General features: G+C 36.8%; 1 protein-coding gene across 2 annotated transcripts in view; it reads left to right on the plus strand.

The window, feature by feature from the left end:
- The first annotated feature begins 7,300 nt into the window (after positions 1-7,300).
- Positions 7,301-14,848, plus strand: part of LIN28B (lin-28 RNA binding posttranscriptional regulator B) — a 122,403-nt gene continuing 114,855 nt past the window's right edge. For both annotated transcript variants that reach the window (XM_075126600.1, XM_075126603.1), the window contains exon 1: positions 7,301-7,351. In XM_075126600.1, the coding sequence (XP_074982701.1) occupies positions 7,318-7,351 (34 nt within the window). In that variant the 5' untranslated portion in view covers positions 7,301-7,317. The remainder of the gene's footprint in view (positions 7,352-14,848) is intronic.

Raw genomic sequence — 14,848 nt, forward strand, 5'->3', positions numbered from 1 at the left:
ATTTGTAGGATGGAATGCAGTCATTTTTCTAATAGTATATGGTAAAGTTCTTAGATATATATCTAATGTTTGCTTTAAACAAAATTCTAAAATTGAAGACCATGTATTCTGACAGTGGTGTATGTGTAGATGCACACTAGGTTAAAAATAATCCCCCTCCCCTCCAAAAATGTATCCAGAATAAATAGCTCTCTATATCAATAGCTAGTTGCTAGCAAAGAAACAGCTTCTAAAACTGTCAATTTTATATTGTTGGAATAAACCTTGTTATTTTATTACATATAGTGTTGTGTTCTGCTACCCCACTACCTTTCAGAAAGGTGTGAGGGTTTTATTTTTAACTACAAACACATTTTAAAATGCTCTTATTTCTCTGTGTAGGTATGCATGCTATTTAGGCCAGTTATTTTTAATAATTTAACCCTGTTCAATGTATCTTACATCTATCTATCATCACTACCTATGTTACTGACAGTACTTCAATGCATAAAAGGTTTTTCAGTCTGGCCACAACATACACATGTAGATTGTTAAACTAGTGTTGAAAATATTCGCACACTGAGCATTATTTTGTAACTCAATACTGAGACTATTTGTTTAGTAATATTTTAGATGTTCTACCACTATTGTACATACTTCATAATAAATTCTTGCATGTGCAATCCTTCTGTAAGAAAAAATAAAATTCAAGATAAATGACAATTTCTAATCTCCAAGAATTTAGTATCAGTGATACTGTTCTGTAGTCTCATTTTAAATTAATAAACAATTTCAACTAAAACAAACAAGATCTACCATTGCATTATTTTGTTCAATAACTTATTTTAAACAATGACTCAGCAGGAATGTTTATTATATGGAACTATTTTTTTTTACAATTAGGAAAATTTCACATACCCTGAACTGTTTATGCTGCATTACTCAAACTTATGTGAAAAGAAAATTTCAATATTAGATTGACATTAGTGTTGTAAGCACTGTCTTTTGACAAACACACATTTTACTTTTAATATGTTTTCTTTAGCTTGGTTGCTTTGTTCCTGGTAAATTCCTAATATTCACACCAAAAAGAAGACCTATAAAGGAGCTGAATTTAAGCTTGTGAATCTGTTAGACTCCGAAATGATAATTCACTAATTATAATTACAGAAAAAAATTGTTGTTTTACAGGTAAATGGCCTGTATAAAGGTATAACAAAAGTAGTGTGGGGCACAAAGGATGTAACAGAGATGAAATGTTAACTCCATGAAGAGTAAATATTAATTTGAAGTACAACAAATGACCTTAGAAATGCTTCGGTAGCATCTACAACCAGTCATGCTGAAGCTTTTACAGAAGTATATGAATTTTTTTAAACATATAGAATATTTTTAAGTAAAATTTTAAAAAGTAGTGCAATACATAAAGAACAGCAACTTCATCCACTGAAGTAGTTTTAACATGGTTAAGTTCTAATTGGCAAAAAATGCTTTTATTACCTGACTGCAAATTATACATTATGCAGTTTACAGTTTCATTTTATTTATAAATCCAAATTCTGATTTTGGCTTAATTAATTCCATTTAAATTGAGGCTCTGAGTTTAGGGAAAGGTTACAAACACAGATTTAGAATTATTTTCTGTGTGATGTTCATACCTCATTTGTACTGTAGAGGACATATCAAATGTAATGTCATTATGCGGAATGGAAGAATTGTACATATATTTTTATAAGTTAAAGCTGAATAATTTTAATTTACAATATTGCCATAACAGCTCTTATTTGATACACATCTTTCCAACATTTATTAAACATTATTTCATTCGTGAGCAAATATTATTCTTAAAAATGGCTTCAAAATGAATATGAACCACAAGTTTAAGATACATTTACATTTGTTTAACTTTTTAATAACTTGAATACAAATTAAACCAATGATCATAAGTAGGCTTTTCAGAATTAGATTTTTTTTATAACTGATGGATAATATTTATTTTTTAACCTTTTTTTCCCCCAGTTGTTATCTATTTAAGTTGTCATAGTTGCAGGAAACTATAGGGGTGTCAGAGAATTAATAATAGTAGATGGTGAGATTTAAAAAGTAAAAGCTGTATAACTGATTAAATCAAATTCTGATAAGTTCTCAAGAAGCATTTTTCTTTCTCTGCCTATCTTTAAATTTTGATTGTCAGTAGAAATATTTTTTCATTGGTTTGTGTGTGTGTATGGTGAAATCACTGTTGACATTTGACAATAAAAATCTAATCCTTCAAAGCCTATAAACTATGCAAAATATCTAATAAATTTGGATTTTTTTTATTTGTCTCAGTCACATGGGTACTCAAGTTATTGTGAACAAAAGAACAATACTAGCAACTTCTGGAGATAATCACTTTGAAAGCTAAATGAAGTAAATTGTTAGTAAATGAAGCCCAGTAAATGAAGGCTATTTAACTTCATTTGCTTAAGAAAATGCAAATTGCTCCAAATTTGGACAAATTAGCTTTAAATTACTATTTTACATGCTAGCTGTAAATTTGAATAAAATGCTGAAAATATGACAAGTAAAAAGAGACTAAATAGTTGCTTTTCAAAATATTTTATGTTTAGACATATTTTTGTACCCTTGAAAAGTAAAATTGGTTACAATCATATGAAAATATAGTCACTATTCATATTATGGAATTTTTTTAGATATACAGAACATTTTCTATTTAAGGTATTTTTTCAAATTCTTCTAAATACAGAACATATAAAATAGATCATATGGATTAAGAACAATTAATCTCACTAAAAGGCAATGAGAAATGACTTTATCCAATTGTATTTCTTGATTATACAATTATTGTCATTTTACTACTAAATAAAAATGTAACTTTAGTGCATATGATTAAAGTTTTAGCCTTGTTGATCTTGGGGTCAAAGCACATCATTTAAAAGAAACTAAAAATTAAATTGAATGGTGGTATTTCACTTTTAAGAGTCAAATGTTGGTTCTGTTGGAGTCAGTGGCAGACTCCACACCATCGAAGTCAATGGAGCTAGTTATTCCCAATTTACATTGCTTTACTAGAACAGTCCAGAGTCTTGACATCAATGGGTGCAGATTTTGTTCTTATGTGCTCCTGTTCCAACTGAACTCAAATGGGAGTCTAGTAACTGATTGAGTGGGAGCAGAACTGGGCCCTCTGGTTATCAGAAATGCCTACATTATTGTGTACCAAACAGTCCACCTTACTCCTTTCATATGTCAGCAAAACATAGCTAGAGAATATCACCAAGTTATTCATATTGTTAACCACAAAGGGTAATCAATTTAACACATAACAAAAGATTCAAAGGTTCAGATCAGCAAAGAAAGATTAAACCTCTATTTGCTGATCATTAAAAAACAAAACAGAACCAAGTCAGTTTGAAGGATTTTTACTAAAAAAGTGTGTCAAGGTGAATTCTTGAATTTAGAAGATAATTGAAAGGAGTTACTTTTCCCATACCTGCTTTATCACTTCACTTCCTAAAAATGTTTATTGCAATGCTCACAGTATTGGGATGGGAAGAAAATTGTGAACAAAATTACACAATGTATGTAATTACACAAGAAAATGAAATCTAGTTATATAATTTCAGAAGAGAATAATTCACAGGAATTATGTTGTATCTTTAGCAAATTATACAATATTGAATAGGTAAGCCACTGGTTTGAGGATGTGGATCAGTTCCAATGTTTTTCTATGTGTTTTATTTCCAAACTTTGAGATGTTTTGAATTTTACAGAATGCAATTCAATTTCTTTGGGATATTATAAATTGATTTCTGTACCTTACTTAATGAAATATTAAAAGAAAGTAAGGGATACAATATCAGATACCTTTAAAAAAAAACACACATTTTAATGAAGTGTAGACCCATCACTTAGGATTTTGTTTTAAAACTATTGATATTTCTAAAAATTCAAAAATATTTTAGCATTGTTAAGTGTCAGGTAATTTGTTTGATTTAGCACTCCTCTGCAGCATTTGCAACTAAGATAGTGCAGCATGGTGCTAGTGCATTCAATCAGAAGTTGAAGTGACTATAAACAGAAATAAACTGATTAGTCTGTGTTACTGTCCAGCAGCTGAATCAAGTGCAAAAGGTAAAGCATACACTATATAATATATAAATATATTTTTTTTAATTCACAGTTTTTAAACAAATTCGTTAATGTTACCATAAGGTCTTTATTTTTTTTTAAGAGTACCTGGCATTTTCTCTTAAAAATAAACAGCCTGTAGTATTTAGGTGTTCACAATTTATCTAATTCAGTTTCTATGACAGGTACACCTGAAATCCTTAAAAAAAATCCATCCTAGATAAGGGTTGCAAATAGAAAATAAAGGAATGTTGTATCTTTTTCTGCCCCATATGAAATTTGCTCACTAGTTAGTAGTGACTTTTTATTATTGTATATTTTACTTTTGTGTTCTGATGCATTTTGTAACTGTTTTAAACAATATTAATAAAATATTGAGTCCACTCTTGCTCACAGTAAAATCAATGTCCAAATTTTGATGGATTTCAGTGGAGGCAGGAGCAGGATCATTGTTTTAAAATTTTTGTTCTAGCTAATCTCTGAAATAGAGCAAACAATTTTCTAGGTAAACAGGCAAACTATAAATACCTGATTTTCTAACCCTATTACTATACATTCAATTTTCATATGGCAGTAAAATTGTTTAAATTAACACTCTGCATTATGTGAAATCCAAAACACTGTATAATTTTGCTGGTCACTAAGAATTTTGGGGAAAAATGAATGATTGGAGGCATACTATTGCCTTTCACTGTCCAATATGAATGAACTGCCAAAGATAAACAGTAAGTGGCAGAAAAAAACCCTCAAATTATTTTATGTGTTATCTGTAACAAAGGTAAAGATTATTTCATAGGTATAATTTATAACTTTAACTTTCACTCTCCTTGAGTAGGTTTTATTTCCTGTTCTGTGATGATTGCATGATATCTTCAAATATCACCTTATTCCTACAACTAGTTTCCACTCAGACATGTTACGATTAAATGCCTATAGACATTTAATCAGGCTTTTAAAGCAAAGAACAATTTCTCTCCAAAACCCTCTTACTAGGCTTGATTATTATATAATCCTTGATAAGCATTTATTAAATATTAGCAATTATGAAGCCTATTTAAATATGAATTTCAATTTCAGCACTAGCAGATCCCAATTTGCTTGAAATATTTATACCGAAGTAGTGTAGGAAAATACTAACCTATCACTGTTACTATTAGTTGCTTTAGGGCCCAAGCCTGCTCCCATTTAAATCAGTGACTAAATTCCTATTGGCTTCAGTATGATGCAGTAGAATATATGAGGACTAGTTTTTTGTTTATACAGTTTTAAGAATTAATTTAATAGAATTAAGATGTTCAGACTTTTGAAGTTATTTTTATAAGCTAGCATTTCTTACAATTATATGTCAAGACTTCTATAGCCTATTAAGAAACAATTAACACCAAGTCTTTTAGAACAGTTACATCCCATTTACTTTCTGTATAATAATCTATTCTGATGCTTATGATATCCACATATTTATATACATGTTTACAAATACATTGAAGTGACAAAAACAAGGTTTTTTTTTAACCCTATCCAATTTTCAGAGTACCAAACTCGGTAGTTACTGCAATTCTTAATATATTTCTTTTCCAAAGTATTTTGAATCCTCCCATAAACTAAAGCACATCACTTGTCAAAGCCAGGAAAGGATCTCTTACTCTATGTTTGCATATTTCATTATGCTGCATAAATAATGTAGCTAAATCCGAGAGACAAAAGCCACACAGCTGCAGGTTGGCAGAAGAGACAAGTAAAAACAGGGATTGGGCTGTAATAGTTGAAGGTGAAAAGGAAGGACAGGTTTAATATTAAATTTATAAACTGCCAAGGAAGGATAGGTTTAATATTAAATTTATAAACTGCTCTACTGGAAAACAAAACTTGATATAGATGATCACAAAAAAAAAACCCGAAAAACAAAAAACAAAACGGAGACCAGTTGCTGGTGTTATTTCACTGCAAGGGAAAACAAGCTGGCTATCACCTTTTCTAGTTGCTGATGCTGTATAGAAGTGGGGTTAACTAGAGGATAAGAAGTTAATATACAGAAATTTGATTCTCACTTGTCTTTGGCTGTTCACACAGTGAGAGAAGGAAGGTGGAGATTCCACATTTGTAGGAAAAGGCTAGAATCAACAGTCAGGACATGATCTCCAATTGCAAAAAATCTCAATTTTCTTTAAAGGAAGAAGAGATTTAGATTCACATCCAAATAGAACATGAAGTGGTTTATTTGCTTTGGATGGGTCTTACTTAAGGTAGAGTGTATAAAAATCAGGTAGAGGGAGACAAAAAGGACATAGGCTGGTAGCAGGTGAGTTTGTGTATGTTCAAATCTATTAATCTTCCTTGCTCTAAATAATCTGCACAGCCTGAGCAACAAGATTACTCTAAACAGAGTCAGTGGCTTTCCTTGAGTGTCTCTCACTATCTACTGTACTATGTTACTGCATGGCATTTTTGCTGTCATTATTATGCTATGAAATCAGATAGATCCTGCTTAATTGGAAGTGGACCAGAAATACATCTAGCACCAACAAAGCCATATTGTGTGTTGGTCTCTGATCAAATATTTTTGTTAATTTATTGAGACTTTCCTGGTTTAAAATGCAAATGATTGTCTGGGATTTTACTGTATTAAAGGGAAGGCATTTTCCTACTGATTCTCTTAGGTTGTTACTATGACCTATAATGTTTAGTACAATTTGACCAAAAATTTATTCCAAGATACTTCCTTTGAAATATATGTAAAGACACACATTGATTGAATTTTTTAAAATGATTTAAGGTGTACAATTTAAGCATGGCAAAGCCAACAACCACTAGTACTTGAGTTACCTATTGCGATGAAATATTGATAAGTGAAAACAACACCTTGCAGTATCCAGCAAATCTGTGTATTTGTCTACTTCCTCATTAACTTGTATAAAAAGATTATTAATGGGGCAATGCCTTTAAAGAATGGAGAAGGCCCCCCCCCTTTTTTTTGTAACAGGCTGATTGTTACCTCTTGGTTATCTAATTGTGGTTCTGATGAGCTAGGTAAGTCGCAAACAGTTAAAAAGTTTACAGGTCACTTCACAGAGTCAAAGCCCTGGCATTTTATGGCCTTCTAATGAGCCGTTAAACTGGAGAAGGGGTAATTAAATACTGTGCTCTAGTACAATTTGCCGGCTAGTACTGACTTCAGTTCTCTGATTTTAGGTTCCTTAGAAGACGATGAGGTCATTCAAGAAGGTCTCCTCGGGACCAGGTCAGTCTTTTTTTTTTTTTTTTATAAAGTCTTACATGGCTGACTTTTCATATATGATTGGGGAATTGGTATTTGATAACTACTTTATGCCTCCCACTGTCACAACAGAATATACTGTAATGAAGCTAATATCTGTCTGGAAAAGTGCGATTGGACTCGAAGAAAGAATTTCATTCAGTTTTCTCCAAGGTATAACTTTGGAATTCTTGATTGGTCTAACGGTTTGTAAATGGATTTTTTTTTTCTGGGCTGGGGGCAAAAAGACAGTATAGAATGTTTATTCCCAGGTGTCATCTTGTGAGCCTAAATAATGGATTTAAAGACATCTTGAAATACATTACAGAATTACTCTTAGAAGAAATATGGTGTGTCACAGCCATCTCTAACAGGTCGAGTTATTAATGATAAAAAACGCAATAGTTTAAGTACTGTATAACAAACATATCAACAAGTAAAAGGTCAGTGCCCATCTTTTAGCGATATTAAATTGATTTTTAATGCAGCAGCAATGTAAACATGTTATCCCGCACAGTCCTCACATTTATAGACAATTCCTACCTACATCTATTTTTGAGGCAGTACTATACGTTGCCAAACCCTGTTTTTGGCATATGAAACTGGAGAAGAACAAAAAAAAGCCTCAGAGTTCACTGATCTTGGTCAGGTTTCATTAGGCAGTATCCATTGATTTTATTCCCTGGAAGCTGTGCTAACAAATCCTGTATTTCACTTTGCAAATGGTCACCTGGGAAAACTCATTGCCCAACTACTCTCCCTACAGCAACACCCGCTGTTCCCATTTTGTTTCCCCATTTGTCCACTGCCTGCTGTCTGGCTCCTTAGAACATGTACTACAATAGCCGCGTCAGGAGAAGGGGTGACCATATTCTGTTGCTTACCTTGGTTTCAAGAGTTTGCATAGTTGTATGTAGCCTGCGTCCAGCCCTGCTTAGGCTCTGTAGCGTTGTTGGGTGCTCTCCTGTTGCCCACTGAAGTTTAGTGTTTTGGGCTCTGTTCCGAAGTTGCTACTTTTTTGTTAGGCGCATGCCTGTTAGGGATCTGTAAGGTGCTCCTGACGTCACTCAGACTAGCAAATAAAAGGGGCCGGGGGTCCTCTGGTGCGATCCTTTATCCTCCTCCCTGGGGCACTGAACACATACCGCTGAGTGAGGCTTATGCAGCGCCGCGGCACAATGGTCTGGGAATTCCGTGCATGCTTAATCACAAGCTACATCTTGTGCTTAAGGCAATGGCTTTGGTCAGCTATAGCCGTTCAGAATAGTCAGTGGGCAACAAGCGTCCATAGCATCCAGCTTCTCTGTGCAATAGAGAGCTGCATATGTATTTATATGCACCACATAATACAAACCCACCTTCAGATTATACCTCCATCTAGGGCCCGATCCTGCTCCCTTTGGGAGTGTTGCTGTTGACTGCAGATGGGAGCAGGGTTGGTCCCCTAATCTCTGTAGCAATATATTGTAGTATGCGCACGTGCTGTTACTAAAATGGGTAACAGAGACTGGTGTGTCTACCTGCCAGTGGGCGGGACAGCCTTAAACACACACAGTCCCGCGCTCTCGCTCCCTCTCAACCCAATGTTTACTGCCATTGCTATGAAACTTGAAAAAGCAATAGGAGCTTTGAGAAGCAGCTGCAATCTTTAATTTCTTGGCTTCTCTTCCTTTCCTTCGTTCCCGAAATGAAATGTAGGGAAGCATATACAATGTCTCCTTATGTGCCATCTATTTTGAGTATTTTTGACAGTGAAATGCAAGTGGTCTTACAAAAGCGGGACTCTTCTATAGGGCTTGTTTTCCAAATATAACCACGTTTTCCGCAAGTTACTGATGTGGCGCCTCCTTAAATATAACCATGGAAGCAGTCCTTATGAGTCCTTGCAAATCCACAGCTGAAAAACTGCTAATGTACATGAGGCCACAGCTTGCAGTGAGCTCTGGAAGGGCTCTCAGTGTTCTAATGCCCTTGGATTACATCTAGGATTAGAGCAGTTTCTGGTATTTTAATAATGCCTCTCCAAACCATCAGAATTACAGGCAAAAATGCAGAGTGCATTGTTAGCTATTCCAGAATGTTTACAGTATCACTTTTGATATCAACATTCATTTTATTTTTTTACTATCAAATATTTCAAATCACCTATTTTAAACCTTCCTCCCCCAAACTCTGGTTATTAATTAAAATAACACCACCTATGGACGAAAAAAATAAAACACAGGCTTTAAGATATGGAATATTTTAGTCAGAAATGAGGAGAAAATCGTGGTTCATAAATATTTGTTAACACATTAAAAGTTCAGATTTAAAATAAACTTTAGGTATATTCCAATCATTCAGCTACCTCCTTGAGATGTGACACATCCTTTAAAAACATTAATTCATCATCAAGTTTTTATATACGTCACTATTTTCCACTGCAGTGTGACGTCAACTTTCTATAACAACTTGTACAAAATACAAATGGCAGAAAAAACTATCAATTTTTATGATTAAGTATTTAATAACTTTTGGAAAACAATGGAAATATTTAACGGTCCGTTAAACTAATCGATAATTAACAATAAAATAATTAAAAACGTGTAAATAGCGACGGTATTGGCATAAAATGTTAGTCACTTAATATTCATAGATGTATACAAGTGTATGTTTGAATTTTTCGTAGTTTATAATTATGGAGAGAACGATTCAATCGTAACGGGGTTTATTTATTTTAAAATTTAAATTAAGTCTAAGAAGCATCTTCGGTTAAGAAGTATAAACTTATACACACACAAAAAGAAAAGGAGGACTTGTGGCACCTTAGAGAGTAACAAATTTATTTGAGCATAACCTCACGAAAGTTTATGCTCAAATACATTTGTTAGTCTCTAAGGTGCCACAAGTCCTCCTTTTCTTTTTGCGAATACAGACTAACAGGGCTGCTACTCGGAAACTTTACACACACACATACACACACCCCTGAAGTTATTTACAGGTGTTAACTTTTATAGTCGGGACATCGGAATCTTCGAAAGGGGTAAGGAAATCACCGTAAACAATAGTGAAATGGGGAAAGGAAGAAAGTTTCCCCCCTTTTTAAAAAAAGTGTTTTATTCATTGGAACCGCTATAGCTGATTTAGGGCGTTGTTAAATTTCTTCTCGCTGTTTTTCTACACACAGCCCACGTTTCCTGACATGAGGGCAGCTAAGGAGGAGTCTTCAAAGCTAAAGGAACAAGTAAAATTGACAGAGCTACCTAGATCCAACAGGACAGGCAGTCTTTGCAACAAAGACAGCTAGCCAGCTCGAAGTGGTCGTTGTATTGCAGGTCAATAATGGAAAGTGGTTGCGGTGGAGGGATTATATAGGTAATAATTAGGATCTTCACATAATGAAGATTTGAATATGAAAAGCAGCCATACCAACCTCTCTTGCATTTCAAATTAATGCATGGAATGCATTAATGATCCCAGAAAACTCTCCCGGAAAAACTAACGCTGAGGGTTTAAAAAAAAAAAAAAAGAAATGCGTGTGAGAAAGGAGATCATTGCCCTGGCCCTGTTTCTAATGAACGCTGGGGTGCCGAGGAAACCCCTGCCCAGGCTGCAGCGGAGAAGGAACCAGAGGACAATTTTGGCGCCTGCGCTGCAGGTGAGACCATGGGCTCGAAGAGCCTTTGCACCCGCTGATATTTTCTCTCACGCCGTGATCTTACCCCCTTGCAACTCCTCTGGCGAAACCGTTCGACATGACACGACACCCGATATACTACAGCCCCGACCGGGCAGTCTGACTGTGAAGAGAAACACGGTGTGGAGCGGGGCGGGGAGGGAGGGAGAAGGTGTTATTTCCCCGACACACAGACTCTGGGTTCCTAACGTGAGGGCTCAGGAGGAATCTCCAAAACTAAAGAACAGGAGGACTTTGTGGCACCTTAGAGACTAACCCATTTATTTGAGCGTAAGCTTTCGTGGGTTACAGCTCACTTCATTGGATGCATCAAAGCTTACGCTCAAATAAATGGGTTAGTCTCTACGGTGCCACAAGTCCTCCTGTTCTTTTTGCGGATACAGACTAACAGGGCTGCTACTCTGAAACCATCTCTAAGGTTGGCAGCGTTACCTAGATCCACTGGGACAGACCCGATCTTCCTAGCAGGGAGCAGGTTCTGTGAGTGGGGAATTCGCCATCCCAGGAGAGCTTTTTCCTCAAACATGCAACTTCCCGGGGGCATCCCTGCCGGTAACAACCTGGAGAGGACGGGCTCTCCCTGAAGCCGAAGGGGCTGGACTGGGCGGCCCCCCAGCGCCAATGAGAAAGCCACCGTGAACCACCCCGTGACAGGTCCACTCCGCTTAGCGCGGCTCGGGCGGGACCTTGCGGATCCCCCTCACGTGGGGAGGGGCCGAAAGTTGGCTGGCTGGGTGGAAGCAGACCCGGGTTGGCTAGAACCAGGAGGTGCCCGAAAGGCGGGAGTCCACCGGCTCTCACGTGGGGCCAGGCTTGGAGGGCGCCGTCGCGTCTGGTCCCTGCCAAGCGGGTGAGTTCCGAGGCAAAGCCAGGAGCGCCCCTCAGCCAGGTCCTGGAACCGGGCTCCACGTGGGGGAGGAGAGATGGGTGGGTGACTTGACCTGACCAGCCCCAGTGGCGCTGCCCCTCCCCCTCGTTTTCGGAAGAACCGCAGCAGCGGCGGATCTGGTTTTAATAGAGACCATCGCACCAAGCACCAGGCACTTCTGATCTGCACGAAAAGAAAGGACACCAAGCGCGGCGCGCGGGGGCTCCCTCTTCCCCCGCAGCCACACCGGCACGGTTGAGTGAAATGGGCCGTCGGGGGAGGGGAACCTGGGGCTTCCAGCTCTGAGTGATGATAATAGTTCAAACAGAGAAGCCCCCACCCCCTTTTCGATGTGGTTATCACAGGGCAATGGCAGAGGCGCGCGCTCCTGCTTTTCTTGATTAGCGACCTGAGCAAAACTACAAAGTGTTTTCAAAACATGGTAAATCGAAGTTATCTTAAGAGCTCAGTTTTCACAGTGTTAAACATGAGTTTTGATCCAAATACATGGAGGTGGGAGGAGTGGAAAAGGGTATTAAAAGAAATCGGAAATGAGAAAAAAATTAAAACCAGAGAAGTTTTAGAAACATGACAAATTAGAAAACAGGCACCCAGAGCTCTGGCCGTTTTGATGCCAAAGGAGTCCTGGGACAGCTTCATGAATACGTTTCTTTCTCCGCGTAATTATCTCAACGAAAAAGCACGTTTTCTGTGGGGAGAGCAAGTCGATGTTAAAGACAGCGGCATCTTTCTAACGCCTGAAATATGACCATGATCCTGGAATTCCCCCGACCTGGGTCTGCTTAAAAAAAGTGGGTGTTTGTGGCCGATTGTTTGTGAATGAATTTTGGAAGGTTTTTGAGGGTTCCCAGCTGGCAACAGCTCTCTACCTTCCACAAAACTTGAAAGGCTGATGTCCTTTGCAGGAAATGAATGAGTCGATAACATCTGACACCAGTGACCAGTCCGGTGACCCCAACCTTAATTCCAGAAATACTGGAGGCCTGGAAATCTCAGTAAAGACCACTTGCAAATCTCCCCCCTCCCCAACACGCGTAATTTACACAATCAGCATTTATTTTGTAATGTAGGAAATCCTTTCAACTAGCTCTTATACTTGCATTCAGCTTTCTTTTGCTGTTTTCACACTCCTCCCTTTACTCTGATAAAAAGCATAATACTGTATTGCTTTAAAAATATCAAACTATCTGGAAACAAAGGACAGTTTCTCCATAAAAAAACAACGACCTGGGTCAACTTATTTGCGTCCAGTATCGGTAAACCCAAGAGCCTAGTCTCCATTGCATTTTTCAGCCAAATGCGGATAGAGGAGACCAATCTGAGAAAAATACAGACTCTTATAACAGATACTATTTTAAAAAATCATATATATATAGATGCCTCCTGGTTTTGGTAGACATATCAAATAGTTGATAGATATTTTCATATATACACTACATTCGTTTTCAATCTTTTTGCAGAAAAACGCTTTAAATATTTGTTCTCTCCAGCTGCCCTGCTTTTATTTTTCCATTGATTATATCAGAATTGAAATTATATATAGTAGTTCATATATATATATAGATTAGATATAGATATAGGAAATATTTAGTTTTTAATCTTTCACATAGATAAAGTGAGTTGAATACTGATTTAACTTAGTAAAATAATTGCATTTATTAGGAAGTGGAAACGAAAAAAGGAATGGTTTATTGCACAAATGTGTAAAGGCAGGTCAGTGTAGGAAGTCGACCTCCACTGTTGAAATAACCTATAGGAAATTTACGGTTGAAGACTGCAAAGGAATTTCAGGATTTAGAGTTTCTGCTCCACTTGCCAGATTGCTTGTATTTTTACACTTTTGCCCACCCCCTTCTCTTTTTACCAAACGTTCAACTGGGCACCTTGTTATTTCAAACAGAAATTAAAGACAAAGGAAAGAGATTTATACACTTTCCTGAAAAGCAACAAAAAGAGTAAACAGGCCTATCAGAGCAAAGGGGGTTTGCTTAATTGGGCAGACTGAAACAGCAAGTGCTTTGAAATTTTATAAAATACAATTGTACAAGATCTGGGCGGATCACAGTTTGTTGTTTTGGCTTTTTATTTATTTATGTTTGTGTGGATGGGACAGGAGGGGTAATGCCAGAAAATAATCAAAAAATAATTTAACCCAGTGTCCTCAGATTTTAACAAGGTATAAACTACCTTTTAAATGTTACAGGGGCAGAAGTGTCACCAAATCTTAGTTTATGATTGTGTAGTGCCTGTGAATAGGATGTTTACTGACAAGAAAAAATGGGCAATGTGATTTTATATTTTTTATGCCTACCCAAACATATACTGTATATTTATCCATGTTCTTCCCCAGGAAGAAAAGGAAGGAAATAGGCATTTTTGATAAGTATTTTTTCTTAACATATTAAAACCTATTATTTGAAATACGTGGGTTGCGAAGTACAGTAGTAGAAATAACACATTGTTCTTTCCTACTTGTATACCTGAGAGAGGTCCAATGCCAAGGGAATTCGTGAAGGAACACGTGAAAGCTGTATCAAGCCAGTTAGATTTTTTTTTTCTTTTATGTGCTTGACTCTCCCACCCACTAGTAGTGGAGATTTAAAAGTGCAGTCTCCAGGCCAGCATTATTCCTCTTCTCTTTGTCTTCTTCCTCCTGTTTTTTTTTTTTTTTGTCTTCCTCCTGCCTAGCAAATTCTCCTGTTCTCTTTCAGCCTTTCCTCCTCCTCCTCCTCCATCATGCTCCTGGAGAACAATCGCTGCTGATTGAGGTTCACTCTAATGCTAGGCTTGAAAACTGGGCTCTTATTTAGGAAGTCATTAATCACATCTCCTCCCCCGGAAAGAGATGGCGGAGAAACCTGTGAAGTGCAATCCCTCGCCCCGTCCCCCTCCAAAAATGTTTTGAAACGCTAAACCT

Source organism: Caretta caretta, chromosome 3, assembly GCF_965140235.1.
Source record: "Caretta caretta isolate rCarCar2 chromosome 3, rCarCar1.hap1, whole genome shotgun sequence".
Classification (NCBI taxonomy): domain Eukaryota; kingdom Metazoa; phylum Chordata; order Testudines; family Cheloniidae; genus Caretta; species Caretta caretta.